Source organism: Pygocentrus nattereri, chromosome 27 (genome assembly GCF_015220715.1).
Source record: "Pygocentrus nattereri isolate fPygNat1 chromosome 27, fPygNat1.pri, whole genome shotgun sequence".
NCBI classification, from domain to species: Eukaryota; Metazoa; Chordata; class Actinopteri; order Characiformes; family Serrasalmidae; genus Pygocentrus; species Pygocentrus nattereri.
The window spans coordinates 17,434,540-17,453,619 of record NC_051237.1 but is presented as its reverse complement, the minus strand read 5'-3'; the positions used below and the strand labels follow the sequence as shown (position 1 = coordinate 17,453,619).

At 43.6% G+C, this 19,080-nt stretch overlaps 1 protein-coding gene across 7 annotated transcripts; it reads right to left on the bottom strand.

The window, feature by feature from the left end:
• Nucleotides 1-205: 205 nt before the first annotated feature.
• elavl3 (ELAV like neuron-specific RNA binding protein 3) lies at nt 206-17,633 on the bottom strand. 7 transcript variants are annotated; one of them, XM_017724156.2, is made up of 7 exons: nt 17,200-17,633; nt 10,653-10,869; nt 10,461-10,564; nt 7,738-7,891; nt 7,006-7,234; nt 6,399-6,437; nt 206-5,616 (listed from the first exon to the last, which is right to left on the bottom strand). In XM_017724156.2, the coding sequence occupies exons 1-7, from the start codon at nt 17,206-17,208 to the stop codon at nt 5,268-5,270; spliced, it is 1,101 nt and encodes a 366-aa protein (XP_017579645.1). In that variant the 5' UTR covers nt 17,209-17,633; the 3' UTR covers nt 206-5,267. The 7 variants fall into 7 exon arrangements, with proteins under 7 accessions (XP_017579645.1, XP_017579647.1, XP_017579646.1 ...); XM_017724158.2 differs by having other exon boundaries at nt 206-5,595; nt 17,200-17,632; XM_017724157.2 differs by having other exon boundaries at nt 7,006-7,231; nt 17,200-17,631.
• Nucleotides 17,634-19,080: the final 1,447 nt, after the last annotated feature.

The following is a 19,080-nucleotide window of genomic DNA, read 5'->3' as shown; positions in this document are numbered from 1 at the left end:
GGCGTCAGTTGTGGAGTTAATTATACAGAACGTCCTTGCTCCTTCACTGAGCCTTTTGCAGGTCTCCTATCGAAGCCACCCACACAAACCTAAGCGAACAGAAAAACAACCAGACACACTAGGATTCGTAAGTTTTATTTTATTTTTTTTCCGGCATGTAAAGTACAAATAATTAAACAATTCCATGAAAAAGTCCTCAAGCGTCTTCAGCTGAAATCCCAGTAATAAATATCCTAAACTAAACTGAAAGGTTTATTTGTTTTTTTTTTTTTCCCCCTTTGTTACATTGTTCGTTGTTCGTTTGGTCGTGTTTGGAAGTATGATTTTGACTCGTAGCCCTCTGACACTGACGTCAGGGGCTCTGCTTTTGATCGTTTGTTTCCGTGTTGTTGTACCATTCTTGAGAAATGGTGTAAGAAGAACATCGCTAAGTAACTCTGTATCCCTTCTAAATTAATTGACACAAAATACAATTGGTTGAGAAACAGAGGAACCACTGACCCCTTTTCTAGCTCTGTGGCTCTCTCAGCACCCGTCCCTACTGCCACTGCTGGATTATTTAAAATATCAGCTTAAATGCTCATCTCTCTCTGTTAGTTTCCTTTCTCTTTATCTCCATTTGTTGGACGTGAGCGGAGGAAAAAGGGGAGGTGCTGGTAGAGCCCCATCAGAACCTGCCTCAGACAGCCCCTCTCTGTCAGGCCTGTACTCCAGGCCTGAAAACCCTTATGCCCACCCTCCCGCCTTCTCTCACTCAGGGGGTCTGAAAGTGGCTGGAAAAAACAAGACTGTGATTAGATCAAATAATCAAAAGGTTTTCATTTAACAAGACAAACGAAACACAGGCAGTAAAGGCATAACATCTAGCACACAGCATGTATGTTTACACTTTCAATTAGTTTTATATAGCAGTGCATTCTTTGCCTATGGAGAACTTTTCCAAATCGTAATTCTAAAGCTGTTTTTTTTTCTTTTTTAGTCTATTTGTTCCCTTTTTAAAAACAAAACGGTGTAACCACATTTTGGCAAAATTAAAATTCTTTTCAACTTGCAAATATAATGAAATAAACCATAAATATACACAAAACATACTTTTATACGAGGCAATAATAATAATCATAATAATGATAATAAATAGTTTTTAAGTTAACAATAAGTTAAAACTACAAGCTTAAAGTCGCCCAAATAATACAAGTTCGTTGGCGCTATATTGAATTTTTTTCCGTTTAAATTATTTATGTTGCAACAAAAGCTACCACAGACTTTTACAAACACAATTGAACACATTTTGATTGAAAGAAAAAAATCTAACTAATTCTAAAACCTGCATACACTGTAGGAACAGCAACTAAGTTTAAATAATGGAAAAAAATAGAAATTGTACCCAATAGAAGCAACAAAAGAAAATATTCAACCCATGTGTGTTCTCTATGGCAACGTCAACAACACAAATACGCTAAAGTTAACATGTGATTCTGATATGTAAAGTAAATCAATAAATTACAGGAAAAATGATATTCTGAAATCGACATGGGCTAAAACTGATGAAATATTAGACAGTATTCCTTTCACGGTCTTTGATAATTGCCCTTTTCAGTACCATAAACGGCTGTTTAGTTTACCTTGGTCAGAGCACTAATTGGGGGGCTGAGGAAGGGATAATGGACATTATCAGAGATCAGAGCTCTCGGTGCTTGTTTGATTCCTTTAATGAATCTGTTAGTTAACACTTGTTCATTGCATTTGATCCTTTCACTATTCCGCAAACCATTTCAGTGTGATGTTTAACGTATTTTTTAAAAAATATATATATCTTTTGTTCTCAGTCAATATAAAAACGAAGCACATTGCACTTACTGTTCCATAGGAAAGTTTTTTTGTCTTTTTAAATGATTTATTGTTGTTTGTTGCTCAAGCGGTGCAGTACGTGTGTCTCCTGCCATTGTCCCTGGCTCTCTACTGTAGCTGTGGGGAGAGGGTCTCTGGATTCGCTGTGTTTGTGTTTATGTATGTGTGTCGTGCTAAAGGGCTAATCTGCACTGGGTTTGTGGCCAGAGGTGAGGACACTAAGGCCTTTCTGCTGCAGCAGAAAAGGCCTGGCTAGCTACATCCTCCCAAGGGCAATAGGAAAAATCGCCCCTGGGTTGCCAAGTATCCTGTTTCTACCCTAGCTGCCCCTGTCGCTAACACCAGAGAGTGGTCAAAAATCTCATCAGGCAGGCTACCAAGGCTTGATGTATTATTAGAAGCTAATCACGCCTTTTTCATCGGCACGCCACCAACAAATAAAATGGGCAAAGAGGTCCAGGATACATAGTTTGCGTTACAAAAGAGTACTTGGATGTGAGTAGCATCTGTATGGTGATATGAATACAAAAGCCTAGTAGTAACCGGAGGAATTGGTTAAATGCGACTGTGTCTTTGATTACAGGGGGACACTGAGAGAGCAAGTGACGTGGAACTGGGGGGTCAAGCAACACTTCGATATGTGTTTGGGTTTTTGCAGTGCAAGCTGTCTTACTTCTCCAAAGTATGTTCTTACTAGCTGTTGTGAGACCGATCTTTTCAGTGACCAAGCTTAGACCCCTCAGTTGATTAGTGCTTATGCAAAGGAGCAAAATGAGGAGTGAAAGATATGGGCCACTATGGGTCAAGATGGTGAAATAAAGGTGTGACATGTTTAAATCAACTCTGATATGTCTAAAAGTAATACAAAGATGAAAAATAGTGTGATAGCAGACAATATGTATGTTATCATTGTGATATGAAGTACTGGAGGATATAGTTTAGTCTAAAGTGAGCTATTGTGTATATAGATAGGATTAACATTAAGTGCAGCTGTGGTAGGATATGCCAAATTTAAACAGATTCTTTGGTGCGTTGAGCATGTCAAGCATGAATGGTAGATTATATACTTCATTTTAAACTGCCAAAAGGAGATGCTCAGATAGAAATGAGTCAATTTGCAGGTATCAAGCCTTTCTGGAGCAGACTGCAGCTAGTTCATGGTGTCCCCAGTGATGCCATGGGGCTTCACTGCACCGCTGTTGAAGCAACGCTTGATGCAACTTTAAAGAAACTAACGCTTTTAAGCGTTGTTTTTATGTTGATTTTTTTTATATTAATGCATTCTTTTATCTGTCTGATAATTGCTTTTTAGTATCATCTTTTTTTCATACGTTTGTTTTCTGTGTTTTTGATTATGTAGTGGTTTCACTGCACATACTGTATGTTATAGTCCCCAATCCCCTCCCATACACCGCAGACAGTTGGGCCCTCTCTCCCCCAAAAGCTGAAAATAAAAGCTGTGCGGTGTGTTCCAAAGGTTTCCACGCTTAAGAATCTGTAAAAATGTTGCACAAGGTCTTGTTTTTTTGTAGATATAAAAATATATTAATCTCTAACGTAATCCTTTTTTTCAAAGAGATCATTGTCCTCTTTGGCTAACACAGCGTTATTTAGAAAAAGCAAAATGTCATTTGATTTGAACACACATTTTAAACCTTTCTCTTTCTGTCAAGTGAAGTTCTCTTTCATTTTTACAGCAACGTCTCTCTCTCCCCGTGGAACAGCTTTGTTTTTAAGAGTATTTTTTTAGGGCTTTGAACTATGGGCATTTCTATTCAGAATATCTTCTTAAAGGAATTCAATTAATCATTATTTTGCAGGGGTGGTCAAATGGAGTGATATTTTTAGATTATCAGGTGGCTGTGGCTTAAAATTGGGCACGGGAATGGAAGATCCTAGCTTGTGTTGGAGGCATGGGGCTGTCTGTGCATTTTTTATTTCTTTTTCATTCTTTTTTTTTTTTTTGCAGGCTGCTGCTGTAAATTGCATGAGGACCACAGTGTTGGAGCGCAAAGCTTGTCAGTTTGAGAGATAAGAATGGCTGGAGTGATCCGGCGCAGTGAGTCAGAGGGAAGTTATGAGAAGAAGGGAGAACAGGTACTAACTAACCTCACTCCCTGTAATCCTCATAACGTCAGGCTTTGACACCTTTCATCTGTATGGCTTTCTCACTAAAATATGTTGTAAAACAGACCCGATATTTATAAAACTGTCTCTAAGGGAATGTGATGCAGCCTCACGTTAATGTAGAACCGTCTCTTTGCAGGAAAGCTTTTTAGATGCGAAAGTTTTGAAGTTTCCTTGTCAGGGTTGGTTACTGAGTACGGTGGTTTTGTTCTAGATGTACCCCTGGCCTTTTCAAAAAGAATTACACAAACGCCATCAGCACTGGGAACACTACCGAAATGCTCCAAGTGATGTAGACAGCTGCGTGTGGTGGACTCAATTCTATGCTCTAGAATCAATTCTACACTATAAGAAACTATAGTGGAAAAATACAGGGAGATTCTAGGTTACTTTGTGATGTAAGTAAACAAATCTTGGCTATTTCTTTATGTGGAAATATGTGTGTGTGTTGGTTCTTGTTTGTATTTAGGGTGACTGTTGTGTGTCCGTGTAGTGAGGTGACTATGATGCCCTCCTTATATCCTTTTAACCTTGTGTCTGCCATCACGCACGTTGTTAAATTGGCTGTTGGGTCGGACCTTGAGTGGGGTGGTACAGCGCCCTAAAGCTAGACTGCAACCTTATGTGAAGCCAGGAAACTGTAATCAAAGTTCTAGAAAATGCTTACATACTTGGCTATTATAACCACCTTAAATATTGAATATATAGTTATATCATAATATATAAGAGAACACTGTTTATTCTTTTTTTTCTTAGATCTAAAAAAACTCACTGATTCAAAATGCCCAAGTGTAAAAAAGTGACTACATACTCCCCATCAAGACAGGAGAGTTATTGGGGCAAGAGTTTGGGTAAATTGCACATACTTTTTTTTTCATATCATTTTTTGTTCATCAGTTCTCATAATTTGCCTGAATTAAATCAAAGCACTCAGCACACATTCTCCGTCACATTCATTAAAACTGTCTCCCTTGCGAAAGGCCCCCCCACCCCACCCACAGACCAACTACCCACTCCTGCTAATTCAATCCAGGCAAACGTAGGGAAGGACTAGCATGTTGTGTAAAGAGAAAAAGAAAAAAACTCGTGTATTTTTTTTTTTCTGAAATTCTGACTAAATGTGTGTGTGTGTGGTGTATGTGCATGTAATGTGTATGTATGTGTGTGTTGAATGAGTGTCAGAGAGAGACTCAGTCCAGGCCCATGTAGAGTGAATGTGCGGGGAGCTCCAAGACCCCCCTCTTGCAGGGTTAAGGAGCGCTAGTGACCATGCCGTCCCTAACACCCCGCCCTCAGGCCTTGTGCTGCTTGCTGGTCTTAAAGGACACCTGCAGCACACGGTCACCCAGGCGGTAGCCGTTGAGGCTGGCGATGGCCATGGCCGCCTCGTCGTAGTTGGTCATGGTGACGAAGCCGAAGCCCTTGCACTTGTTGGTGGTGAAGTCACGGATGACCTTGACATTGGTCACGGCGCCAAAGGGCCCGAAGAGCTGCCACAGGACACTTTCGTCAGCTTCAGGCGACAGGTTGTAGACGAAAATGCACCAGCCTGCACCAGTGGGGCCAGTCAGGTTGACCCCCGCCAGACTGGTCATGCTGTCGATGGTGATGGGGGAGAACCTGGGGAGAAGAGATGGAGAACTACCATGGGTGTCATTCTGAAGTTCCACGCCGCATGCAGCACACTACCTTCAAAATGCATTCACACAGGAACATGCCCCTGCTGATTTGGAACCTCTGCCGATCCTCATCTCCAGAGCCTTAAGCAGAAATTTTCTTAAAATGTGCAGGCAATGCTGCAGGTTACAAAACTACCTCCTTGCACTAGAAAGAAAAAAAAAACTTAAAAATGCTTTGTTCCCTAACGCGCATTAGCCCACATTCTCTGCATATTTTAGTCATACTCCTTGGTGACCAAAGTCTCTGTAGAAATAGGACACAGGAATCACAATGTCCAACAGAAATTTCACAATATTGAGCAAAAACACAGAAACCTAGAGAGGGATGAAAGCAAATAAGAAATAAATCAACGCAAAAGATTGGAGCGAACAGAAGAGACGCAAACGGAATCTGGTATGTCCATGCTGGTGGAAAAAAGGACATTAAAGCAACTGAAACTGAAAAAAAAATTAAATGTTAGTTCAATAAATAAATACATACAAATCAGTTCAATCAAGTAATCAACCAAAAGAACGAAAAGGTTCAACAAAGCCATGCCAGAATGTCCTGCTGTAAGGCAAAGTTGTTTTTCACACTTTTCACTTGTTTATGTGTAATCTCACATTAAATATGGAAATGGATTCCGCATTTCAAAACGCCTTTCTAATTTCAAGTTAAGTCAGCAGGGGGTATTCTGGGTACTTTGTTAGAGGTTGTTTTAGGCATGGATGCTTTGGAAAAAACACCTTTTTTTTGGAAATTACCTCTTGACTCCGTAGGTGGCGTTTAGTAAATTGTCGAGTCTGCAATGCAAGAGGGAGAGTGAGGGAGGTGGAGACATTAGTGGCAAGATCCGACAAACCAGAGAACAGGGTTTTCATTTAACATGCAGCCTGTGCAGCCACTAGAGGGAACTCTAAATGGGTCTTAGCCTCAGCCAATCAACAGTCAGGACTCGCCCAGCACCCTGACGCAGTGCTTTCAGAGCCCTCAGGCGATGGGTTGAGAGTACTGCATGCATGTATCTCTCTTTGTGTGTGTGTGTGTGTGTGTGTGCGTGTATGTGTGCGTGTGTGTGTGTGCGTGTATGTGTGCGTGTATGTGTGCGTGTGTGTGTGAATATGAACACACAGGAATACATTAATGCCATGGCTGATTCACATGCTGTTTTTTATCCTATGGTATTCTGCTGTCCTGCTGTGCTTCATAACACAGAGTCAATCTGTATGAATGGTCATAGAATTTCTTTGTAAATATACCCATGTTGGGCCTTCATTCCCTCTAATGGGGTGACAGCGCTACAGTTTAAAGGAAAGGCTGGTAGAGAGGAGCAGAGAGAGTAGAGATTAGGTTTATAGTTGGGAGCAGTACCTGAAGCGCTGAGTCTGGTGATGCAGGGGGCCGGTGTAGCGGCGGGCGGCTGTTTGGTAGAGCTGGGTGAGCAGGGCTTGGCCTGTCTTCTGGCTGGGGTTGTTGGCAAACTTGACAGTTATGGGCTCAGCAGCGCCCAGGGGCTTCTGGCCATTCAGACCTTTGATGGCCTCCTCGGCCTCGTTTCTCTTGTCAAACCGGATGAAGCCCACTCCTCGTGATATGCCTGCTCCGGGAATCACAAAGCAGGGGACAATGTTAGCATCAAGGACATAATTCTGGTGTACTGGTTTTGGTTTTATGGTCATAATTTCAGCATGGAGTAGGTTCGTTTTATTTTATATATATATATATATATATATATATATATATATGATATTGAAAGCAAACCACATTAAAAAGCAGTCCAGGCTACTACAGTAACAACACTCCTTTTCACTTTGTAAATAGGTGGGTAGGCTGAATGGTTGGTTATGTGGTATTTATGACTGTCAAATGTCAAAACCTGTTGAGGGCCTTCAAATATTCTTATTATTACAATTGAGTACATATTATGTAATAATAATATTCCTAAATATTATCATTTTTGGGTGAAATGATCTTGTAAAATAATGTTTCACCACATCACTTTAATCACAGTGCACCTCCTGTAGTTCCCCTAGAGCTACTCTGACTAGTACTAATAGCCAGTGCTTAGGTTTGTGTTATAACAGAGATGAGTTAAGGCTATACCTGTGACCTGGTCCACCAGGATGCGGGACGTGATGATGCGACCATACTGGGAGAACAGCTGTTCCATGTCCTTCTGGCTCATGGTCTTAGGCAGGCCGCTCACGTATAGGTTAGCATCACGAATGGAGGCTGAGCTGGGTCTGGCGTATGACACCTATAACACAGGTGCATTAAACAACCAGTTATGCATGCTGAGCCCACACATCAATTCTGTAAGTGCTACCTAGCATCTCAAACACAGGTGCCATTGCCAGCATGCTTACAGTTTTTCCACAAGGAAAGTACATACATATCTCTTCACTGCCAGGTTCAGAAGGAAGAGATCCACCCACTGCTTTTCCTTCCCTTTCATTTTTCCTTTTCTTCAGCTCCACTTTTCTTATACACTTCATTCCACTTTCACTCTAGTACTCTTAATAAACACTCCAGCACACTGCTTCCTGATCCCAGTCCCTCTCAGTCCTACATAGACCTACACACGTGTCTTCATAGAACTACTTATGTTCATTCAGTCCACTCTGATTTGATTCATGGCTGAATGATGAAGCATTTTTATATCAATATCGCAATTGCAAAGAGTGTAATATTCAAATTGCATTAACATTTTCAATTTTATTATAAACCTAATAATAACTGGCAGTCTGGCACACTACATTCAGCATTCAAGGAAAAAAGTAGACGTGCTTGTTTTCTTGGAAAAAAATTACTTGATTTGTAGACAGTAATCACATTTAAATTGCAGTTAGGTTTTCGCCAAGTCATTCATCCTGAATCTAAGGTCTGCTGACCAAGAACCTAATATGAAAATTTTAACTGTAAATTTTCAAGTGATCTCTAAACACAAAGCTCATTGTGGAGATGATGCATTTCAATTTAGAATTTGTTTTAATGTTGCATTATGACCCTTTCTGTTAACCTCACTCAGCAGTCTGAGCAGCAGTTGTAATGAGAAGAGAATTACTCGTAAAAAAATGTTTATTTATGAATTTGTGGCTGAATACAAATGACTGTGATTGATGGCATCGCTGTGAACGTCTGTGTCTGTGTTTTTGTGCGATAGAGAGATTGCCCCCTCCCTTCCCTCCCTCCCTCACTTTTTTGTCTTCCTTCTCAAGGGAAAACTGCTCCTCTGGCAACCAGCAAACCAAGTAAACAGATTACAAGATGTCCAGCGTCCCTGACAACTCACAAACACGCTTGCATCCTAGCCAAGTACGCCATAAATGCATATAATTTCCCGATTTTAATTTACACAAATTTTCCACGTAGGGGTTGCATCAAGGGCAGTCTTGTGTCTATAAAGATTATTGTCACAAACAGCAGCTTTTTGTGACTGCTTTTAGACATAGCAATTTGAAATTTGAAATCTTTGACTTCATTTCAGTGTTTCATTTTTTTAGTGTGCCTGGGTGTTTTTGAGTGTCTTTATAATCCTACATGCGTACTGTAGAACACTAAGGGTAATTGCTAGCAGTGCCTGAATGGTGTACGCTCTGTGTTTGCATCATTGGTGTGTGTATGTGCGCTGGGGGTGACTATGACTAAGCAGCTGTATTATTGGGGTCCGAGGCGTTATTGTTCAGCGAGTGGGTGAGTGTATGGCAGAGATTGGGCTGCAGGCTGGCTGGGGCGGGGTAGGGTGTTGTATTAGAATACTGGATTCTGCCCTATAATTAACCCTCTCCCTATCTCTCCCACACTACAGATGGTGCCTGCAGCCCATATGGCCTCTAATCCTGTCATTGGCATTCTGCTCCCCACGCTACCTCCTCCTAGCCTTTGCTCCTGTGCCCCCCCATCTCTCTCTAACAATGCCTTATTGACATGGAAAATATGACATTTGCTCAGCTTAAGGATTTGGACACACCAGGCACACGAATGATGAATGCCAGTGAACAGGGGGTGAGAAGGCCAGCAGAAAAAAAATGTACAAACAGATTATGATATTAGCAGTATATTAACAATAGTGACAGCATTATTGGAATGTTGCTGTGAATACGGCTTCTTATTTATGATGCAAGACAAAAGGCTGAGTAATACTCTTTCTGGTATTATTTGCATTGACAAATATAAATTACGTTAATTCAGAGATTATTTAGCATAATCAGAATATAAATGTGATAAATGAATATGATGCAAATAGAGATATGACAAATGAGTGACACAAATAATACAAATATGATGTACACATTTTTATGGTGTAGTTGGGTGTGTTTGCATCTTTTGTCCTTTCTGCTAATTTTCCATATAGCTTGTGTACCGTCTAAATCTTCCTCAGTCTGCACTTCGTCACAATCTTTGATGTTCTTTGATCAGGTGGGGTTACCAGGCTGGGTGGTTTAATCTCTCTTTCTTCCTAAATCCCAGACTAACCCCTTCCCCCCATCCCCAACTGAATTTTGGGGACAAAGAAGGCCCTAATTAGCCAAGATTGGAGGCAGATGGGGCTCCCTGCACTGACTCCCCCCAATGCTCTGCACTGCACCTCCCTAATTACATTTCCATCACAATCACCTCTGCACACAACCCCTTGCTTTCTGACCTCTGCTCTCGTCTCTCCCTCTCTCTTTTCTTCTGGTCCTTTTGTTCCTGCCTTCCCTTGCCCTGCCCTCTGTCCCTCCCTCTCTCCTCCTCTCCCTCTGTCATATCTGCTTCTCCTTTTTTTCCCTTCTCCCTGCCTGTTGACAGCATGATTGGGAAGCGTGGGATCTAGGTGCTCTTACCTTGATTGTTTTTGTCTGCAGTTTGAGACCGTTGAGCGTGTTGATGGCCTTGTCGGCATCATTGGGGTCGACATAGTTTACGAAGCCGTAGCCCAAGCTCTGACCTGCAGATCAACCAAAACCGTGAGCCACAGCCTGATAAATATTTGTATGTCCTCATATCCCACCAGAATTGGGATTTGCATTAGTCACCTGTGATCTTGTCTCTGACTAGCTTGCAGGATTCAATCTCGCCAATGCTGCCGAATAGGCTCTTGAACTCTTCCTGGGTCATATTCTGAGGCAGGTAGTTGACGATCAGGTTGGTCTTGCTGTCATCTGTAGCGCCGTTGGTGCTGATAACCGGGCCGTTAGGCATGCTGGTTCCGCTCGGACCGTTGGACACCTGAGTTTCCATGGTGCTGATTATCTGCAGAAAGAAACACTGGCCTAATCAGACACTGTGACCAAATGGGTGGGATTGGCCTTTGTGTACAAGAGGCATACGACTGAATTTAAAAGCCCAAGTTTTAACCACTCCTGTGTCCCTTTTGACCTATACTGATTAGAGGTTGAGAAGTCAACGTGTCTGAACGGTGGAGGAACAAGTTAGGACAATATCTTCTTCTCTTCCTCTGTATTTTTTTTTTCTCCTCTGTCCCTGTCCCTCTCTCCCTGTCTTTCTGTCTGCCCCCGGCTTTGCAGATGTTTTAGTTCCTTTCTCTCTCTCACTCTCCCCCGCCCTTTGTTTCTCTGTCCAGGGTCAACCATCATTACATCAGCAGTCCAACGTCTGACTGATGGATGGTGAAGGGGGTGCTGAGCGGTCAGACGAAAGCGAAAGTGACATCCTGCAGTGTGCCCCTTTGACCCGCTGATACAAATAAGGTTTAGATTTTGAAAAGTATGAGGTGGCAAAAGTCAAGACGGTGTTAAGTTCTAAGGTTCTGTGCCTTGCTTGTTGATGTGCAATAGATGTCTGCCATTACTGTGTGTGTGTGTGTGTGTGTGTGTGTGTGTGTGTCTTGCTTCGTCTGTGTTACTGTGGAGTGCAGCATGTTGCTTAATTTGGTCTATGGGGAATTTACGAAGCAGATGTATGCTGGTCAGTAGTTTTCTTTGCCTTTTTAGTTGTCATTTTTGTTATTCCTACACTCATAAACACAACATATTCAAAATCTATTATTTTTATTTTTCAGTATATTTTCATTTTTGTCTGCTAAAGAGTATTCTAATCTTTACATTTTTTTCAATACAGCACAGTTGGAATATTTGTGTTTTAGTTTGAATTCCTAAAAGCAACACAGGAATAGTGTTTTTCCCATGTTAGGAGCAGCAGTAGATCCTTGGTTTTATAGTATTATTGTCCATATTAGAGCATTAGTCAGCCTCAGTTGACTGAGAACACAGTCTTTTCACAGAACAACCCCAGGGGTGGAACGGGGAGGCTCACACACCTAATTAATGATGCATCTCTGATCTTTTTGTGTGATCACAGCCATCAACAGGCAGAATCGTCACTAGCTGCCCTATTGCATTCACTAATCATTCAAACCTTTTCACCACCAGGCTTTCAGTCCAAACTATAGATGAATCTACCAAACTGGAATCAGCCTCAGCATCAATCAGCATGATTTAGATTACTACCAGTCAACGGTTTTGTGCGAAACATTTTTTTTCTCTTTTAGGCGGGGCCTTCTCTTTTGTTCTCCCTTCTGGTCTTCCATCTTCTTCTAATCCCACTCTAACATTCTCTCCCTCCTGTGGAACCATTTCTTCTTGACTCAAGCCTTACCTCTAACCAGGTTGCCCAGGTAACAGCAGCTTGACAACTGTTGCTATCGGCTGGCTTCTTGACTTTTAGTACTATGTGTATGTGTGCAGGAATATATATTGTGTGTGTGAATGGGATGCAATTGAGTTCTGGGTCTGTCAGTCTGATATCACTTTCCTCCATGGATGAATTCAATAAGCCTTCTGTGCCAAACAAAATGCAGATCTCAGGCAAATTGACTCTGACAAGGATAAAGCATCAGAAAGATAGGGGCACAAGCGTTATTAAAGCCTAAAAATAAGACACATCAAACATGGATCAAGGCAAACTGCTGGCATGGCATGACAAAATATCTTGGTCTCCTCTGAATATCAGTTTTCCCCATCATTTGATATAAAGTCCTTAAAACTTATCTTAAAATATTATTAACACACACACACACACACACACACACACACACACACACATATATATATATATATATATATATATATATATATATATATATATATATACATATACAAAATGACAGGACTGGTGATAAGTTTGAACTCATAGACTGAAGTAAACCTTCCCATGGCAGGCTGCCCATCTCTGGTGACAAATGTAAAGCATTGCATAACACGCAGGCCTCTCTTTCTGCCCGTAGACTCAAGCTACTGCCAAAACAAGCCAAAGGAGAAGTAAGTTGAGAAAAGATTTATTTGTCCGCGAATCTGTGCATTACAAAGACAACCCTGCTCAGAGACTGATCCACTCTGTGGCATTTTTCTTTACCAAGCAGAAAGGTTAACGCCGAGGTGACGCCAGTGACGGATGCTGCGCTCTGCAGTCACCCCACATTCCATCAGCTTTAGTTACACAACAGACGATGCCAAACATGTTATACCCAAAGTGAACTTGCTTCCCCATCTCTTGTCCCAGCTTGTACTTTTCTATTTCTGGGACCCAGAAAGATCTCCGTCAATATTTAATGGCCTGCATCAGCGTTGCCTACACATGGACCCTGCCTCGCACGCAAACAAGAACGAGCCCGCCGTACATCCAGCTTGTTCCTTCTCTGCTGCTTCTCTGATTCATAGAACCAGAATGTCATTGCAGAATCCCACACGATGCTTCTTGAAAACAGTGAGGAGCAGTTTATTAACAGAAAGCACATAGCTGTTGTCTTGAGGGCTGTGAGATGGCTCCTAATGCAGGACCAAAAACTAGTATGCCACACCCAACAGTTACCTGTGTTTGGGGCATTAAGGGTGTGAGAGGCAAAATTTGCCACGCCGCAGTCAACCACATCAAGAGGAGTGTCTGAAACATTTTAATCGTATATCAAAAGAATATACGGCCTTTGAATTATCATTAAATAGGGCCGTTCTCGATAAATGATTGGGCCTAAGATGTGTTTTGATGGATGGATTTGCCTGTTGCCGAAATGTATGACTATAACCTGGCTTTCTTGCAGAAATCACTGGTTTAACCTGCAGAAGGGCTCTGCGCTGTGTGCTGTTTTGTTTCACCGCGGACTGGTGGTGATGATAAAGGTGGGATCAGGGGTCAGAACTACATCGCATGGCTTAAAGCTGGAGCCAGGCTCACCGCACGACGCGTTGCAGAACGTCACTTCCTCGCGAGGAAGCCATTTTCTGCTTCCTGACGAAGTCCTGTGAGACTAACAAGCGCTGCTTTTGTTCTGCTGACAGAACACGCGTCCCCCCTCAGTAGGAGTCCTTAGGAGTCCCTCAGTAATGGGTATGAACAGTACGGTTCGTGACGGGAGCGCCGTCGTGTCCAGGCCTTTGCTGAAAGGTCAGTCGACGGCTGAGATTCCGCTGCACTTGCTCTGCCTTTCCTCCTCGTCGCGTTTTCTCGTGTTTTGAGATGCAAGTGTCTGGCCTGCTGACTGAACATTCAAACGCTAGATTGCCAATAGGCCGTCTCACTAACCCAGATTACAGGATTATCCTAAACAAAGGGCATTAGCCACACTCTCACTGCGGCTTAGAGGATCACAGTGGCAGCTGTAAAGCTACAGGACGTGAAGTCAGAGCTGCAACATTCACCAGCAAATAGCTCACGAACAAATCCGCTTCTTTATGTTTGGGGCTGCTGCGTGGGAGAAACAATTGGTTTCGTTTTGGTTCATGAAAAGAAAATCGGTCATTTTTAAAACTTGTTATGCGCAGTGTGTTGTGTGTTTTACGTGTCGCCTTTACGTATTTACGATTAGGGGAGGACAGTCGCTTTAATTGCATGCAGCACAACACAAACCACAAAATAACCCAAAGAAAACAGCAGCAGCAGCAGCAGCTCTCGGTGGAGGAAAACGAGCCTCGCAACGTGTTCAAATCGTGCACGGGCGCTATCCAGAGTGCTGAAGCAGGGAGTGGCTAAGAGGGGCTTCCCTTTGGGAAGCAAACTGGCCCATCTATCCCTGCAAAAACATCAAGCTTTAAAAAAAAAAACCGGTTCCCATAAACCCGCTGCCTCCCCGCGCTTATTATAGTTCTTTAGTGCAATTAAGATATTTCCATGAAAAAGCCGCAGCTCTTTAACTGCCTAATTTCAGCCCGTCCACCGGCATCGTTTAAATCGTTATCCCCTCTGCCTTTGATTGAACGAGGCCATGTGTGCTCTGTGGGCATTCATAAATCCGAGCGCCTTTTCCTGAATAAACGTATTGACACAAGCAAACAAAAGAGCCACCCGTTCCTCCTCTTCTCGCGCTCAGAGACCACGGCAGCACTATGAATATTAATGTAAACACTAGCGCTTTGTGTCGAGGCCAGAGGCTGCAGGACTCTCCGGGAACAATGAACAGCACAACTGAACTGCCTTCCCTTTCCCCCTCTCCTCTCAGCCCAGTGATGATGATGATGATGATAATAATAATAATCATAATGATGGTGATGATAATTGTACAGGCCTCTGCTTTGTGATGGCTGGTTTCAGACTTTGTGTAGTCTCGTATTATTTTTTCAGTCATCGGAATCGTTTTGAATATTCCACAGACTCATTATTTGCACCTAAAGGTCGACGATATAAGATGTAAATAGTGCCCGCCTTTAAAAACTGCCCGCGTTAGATCGCCGTTTAAACGTCCCCCGAGCCGCCGGTCCGGCCTCGCTCTGCTGTAACGACTCTGATCGTATTTTCGCCTGAGTGTGTTTTCAGCGCGTGTCACTCGCTCCGTCCTTGTCCTTGAATTGTGTAAGCGCCTGGAGAAGGTTATCTGACTCAACGCTTTTATGTGCTTGCCACTGCGGTAGCGGCACGCAGGACTGCGGAACATGTGGTCGTGGGAGAAGCTGCGCCGACAGGCCTCGGCTCCGGGGCCGTCATTGACATGGACGCTCATCGTGGGGACGGACGCCTTCGAGCCGCTTAATTAGTACTTGTAGCCGGCCGAATGTGTTGGAGGCCGGGGTTTGGGGCTGTGAGTGCTCGCAGTGTGGAGTACGTCCTTTGTTTAAGGCCGTTTTTCGTCGTGAACTTGACGACCTCCTCCATCACGACGTCTGTCGTGCAAGGCCAGCGCGATAACTCGCCGAGGCCTGCGCGGGTTTCTCTCTCCACATGCGCGCTGACGGCGTCGAGCTCCGGCGCTTTCCGCCCCCCGTGTGGTCCGGACCACGTGGACCTGTGTTTCGGTCCAGCACAATAGAGCGTTTCTCAGGCTGGGCTGTGAGCATGGGGCGCGCGGCGCGGCCAACTTTCCCCGAGGAGCCGCTCTGACTGGCCGCCTGTGAGCGGAACCGTGTCGCTCCGGTTACCTCAGAAACACGCCGTTTGTCCGGCGTGCTCGACGTGTTGGGTGAAAAGGGGTCGAATGACAGAGCGGACAAGCATGTCTGTCGTGTTTTTTCGTTAAAAAGCCGTAAACTGTGTGAATGGCTTTAGGCTAACTGAGGCGGCGCGTGCCATCGCCTCGCGTCTTCGAGCGCAGAAGCCACGCCCAAAAAATGCTCGCGCTCTCGGGCCTCTGGTTTTTCTCCGTTTTGTCCCTAATCCGACGCCTCGTTCCGTCTCTTCCGTGAAGATTTCTGTCATGGGCTTCGCACAGAACACCCAACAAATCTCAGCGCCGTCCTCGTCTCGCGGTCTTCGACGTTTTCCAGTTCATTTGTTCGGAGGAACCCTGAGGAATTTTTTTGGCCTTGCCTGATTCAGTCCAAACCAATGGATGCGTAATAGCTCCCCTCCCCTCCCCCTTCTCTGAATGACTCGACCCTTTTTCTCTCTCTGCCGTGCTCTCTGTGGGCTCGGAGCCTCCGAGGCATCGTGTTTTTTTTTTTCTTTTTCTTTTTTGTCTCAGAAATTCGTCTCAAGCATCGTGTTGCTTTGAGCTGGGCGGTTGGATGAAGACAGTACCGCCCCCCTCCATCTCAAGGGCCTTGCTGCCCCCAACGCCCTTCTGCCTCTCTAGCACTACTCTGCCCTGTCTGCACGTCTCTCAGTGTCGTTGTGATGAAGATAACCTATAACGAATAAACAGTACAACTGGGATGCATTTTAACACCTAACCCAACCATAATGGACTGCAGAGAGAAAGCACTGCTATGATGCTTCACAGAAAACGTCGAGTGAGCGAGCCGTTGCGCATCCCTGTATCCTGTTACTAATACCCACACCGATGGTTAATCTTGTTTACACAATCCTGTTTGAAGGCATGTCAGTGTGTACACAGGCTGCTTAATCCAAGTGATGTATTTAAACGTATGGTGTTACGCAAGGTTATCTATACAGCCAGATCCACCCGCAACATCAGATTGAAACAATAAATCCTGAAGTGAGATATGCACATCTGTGGTCCTGCCCCATATAGTCCAACACAGCGAAAACAACTGACAATGCTGTACGATATTTGTTTTCTTACAATGGCTCCCCTCTAAGAAAACACAAACACACAGTCTCTCTCTCTCTCTCTCTCTCTCTCACACACACACACACTCGCACTCACACACGAATACACACAGAAAAAGGTATACGTACAGTAACCATTCTTGTACAAAGATGATAGTGATCTAGGTCCTTCGATCTGCGGGTCTTCTGGCCGGCTTTAGGGTTATTGCGCTCTGGCCTGCTTGACGTGTGGAGTTCGAATCAACAGAATCGGCAATTTCCCAAATGAAAAGAAAAAAAAAGAAAAAAGGAAAAAACAGCCTTTTCTTCAGGGTTTCTCAGCCCGTGTGATTGTAGGTTTCCTCAAACAGTGAAAATGAGGAAGAAAGGGGGGTTTTCTTCAGGATGGTGATGATGATGAGAGAGATTTCTCTCCGCACAGCGTGGGCGATGGTTCGGAATCAAAAAAAAAAGAGAAGCAGTGATCCCCAGTAGGGTGTGTCCAGGGGAGGGTGTTCTGGTTCTGCTTTCGTGTATATGTGTATGTATTTCCCAGCTCCTCGCAGTCTCCTTCTGTGCCTCTGCTGCAATGTTCTTCTTTTATGTGTCCTTCTGCCAGGCAGAGCTGGCCGCTGATTGGCTAATTGAGAAGGGAGGGCACTACATGGCAGCCATTGCAATGCGCTGCTCACCCATTATCCCCTTCAGGAGAGATCACCGAGAGCCCCCCCCCCCACCCCCCCCCCCCACACACACACCCCACCCCCCCTTCTCTCTGTCTCTTCACTCCTTCCCTCTGCCCTCCCTTTCTTCCTGCTCCCTCCACCCCACCCCACTCCACACACACATGCAGAGATGGGTGAATAGAGCTCCACCTGCACCATCAGAACAGATGGGTGCAGAAAAGACAGGAGCCATGTCTTTCTCTCCCTCTTTTCTTTCTTTCCTCTTGTTTCTCTTTCGTGTATGCTCATTCTTGTTCCCTCATTCCCTCCGTCGAACCCCAGAACTGTTTTATCTTCCTTTCACTGTGCCGTCTCATGTTGTGTCCTTGGGTTTGTCATTTTGAAACTATACTTTCGGTCAACGGACTGTCATAATGACTGGCCAATGGCTGAGTGAATGCCCAAGCAAGCAGGCAAACAGAGGAGGGTTTATCCAATAAGAGGGCACGTTGTAAACAAAACAGAATAATGGTATGATTGAGCTGGGCATTCTCACACTGCTGTGTCGAGAGCATAGCTACGTATTGAACAGCGCAAAGGTGTCTAATGCTGTCAAAAGTGGTTTGATTTTGTAGGGAGGAAATTGATTAGTGGTGATATTAAGCCATCTCATTTTCCTGTATATGGTTTAGGCCAGTAAAACTACAACTTAATCCTTTTCAAGTACTGCTGCAAAAAGTTGATGCTAAATGATGGGGAAAGTTTAACATCCCTGCTGTATTCTCTTATTATACAAAATGCTGTTAACAACAAAGTGCATTTTGCCAATCTGTTTCAGCAGTGACTGACAGCTCCCTGTAGGCTTGTACCATATATTCTGTCATGGAAATACACCAAATAAATGGGTGTGGTCAGCTGTCATAATCCAGATGCCACATCTGATGCCACTTAATGAGAACAGAAGCGGCTCATTAGGTGTGGTTAAGTGGCTTTGGTTTGCTCATTGAGGAGCATAAGGCTACTGGCTTGGATCTAGGTGGAATACTAAGGGATTTGGGATTTAGACTTCTTATCAGGGGGGGTCATATCACAGTTCTTGATCTTTTGGGTGAGAAATAATTTTTCAGTGTACATTTGACTTAAAGTGAGACTGAAAAATTAATCAGATGTTACAAATTGACTTTATAAAGTTGTTATATAATATATCATCATAAAGATAAAACAGGCAGTTTGTTTTATTTAATGATCTTGGCTTTCCTGCTCTTGAGAACTTGCTCAGATCACATTCTGTTTCCGTTTTAATGTATACAGATATCTGAGTTAAGTATTTGAGAGTACAGATCTGTGACTTCATCACAGTTTACAA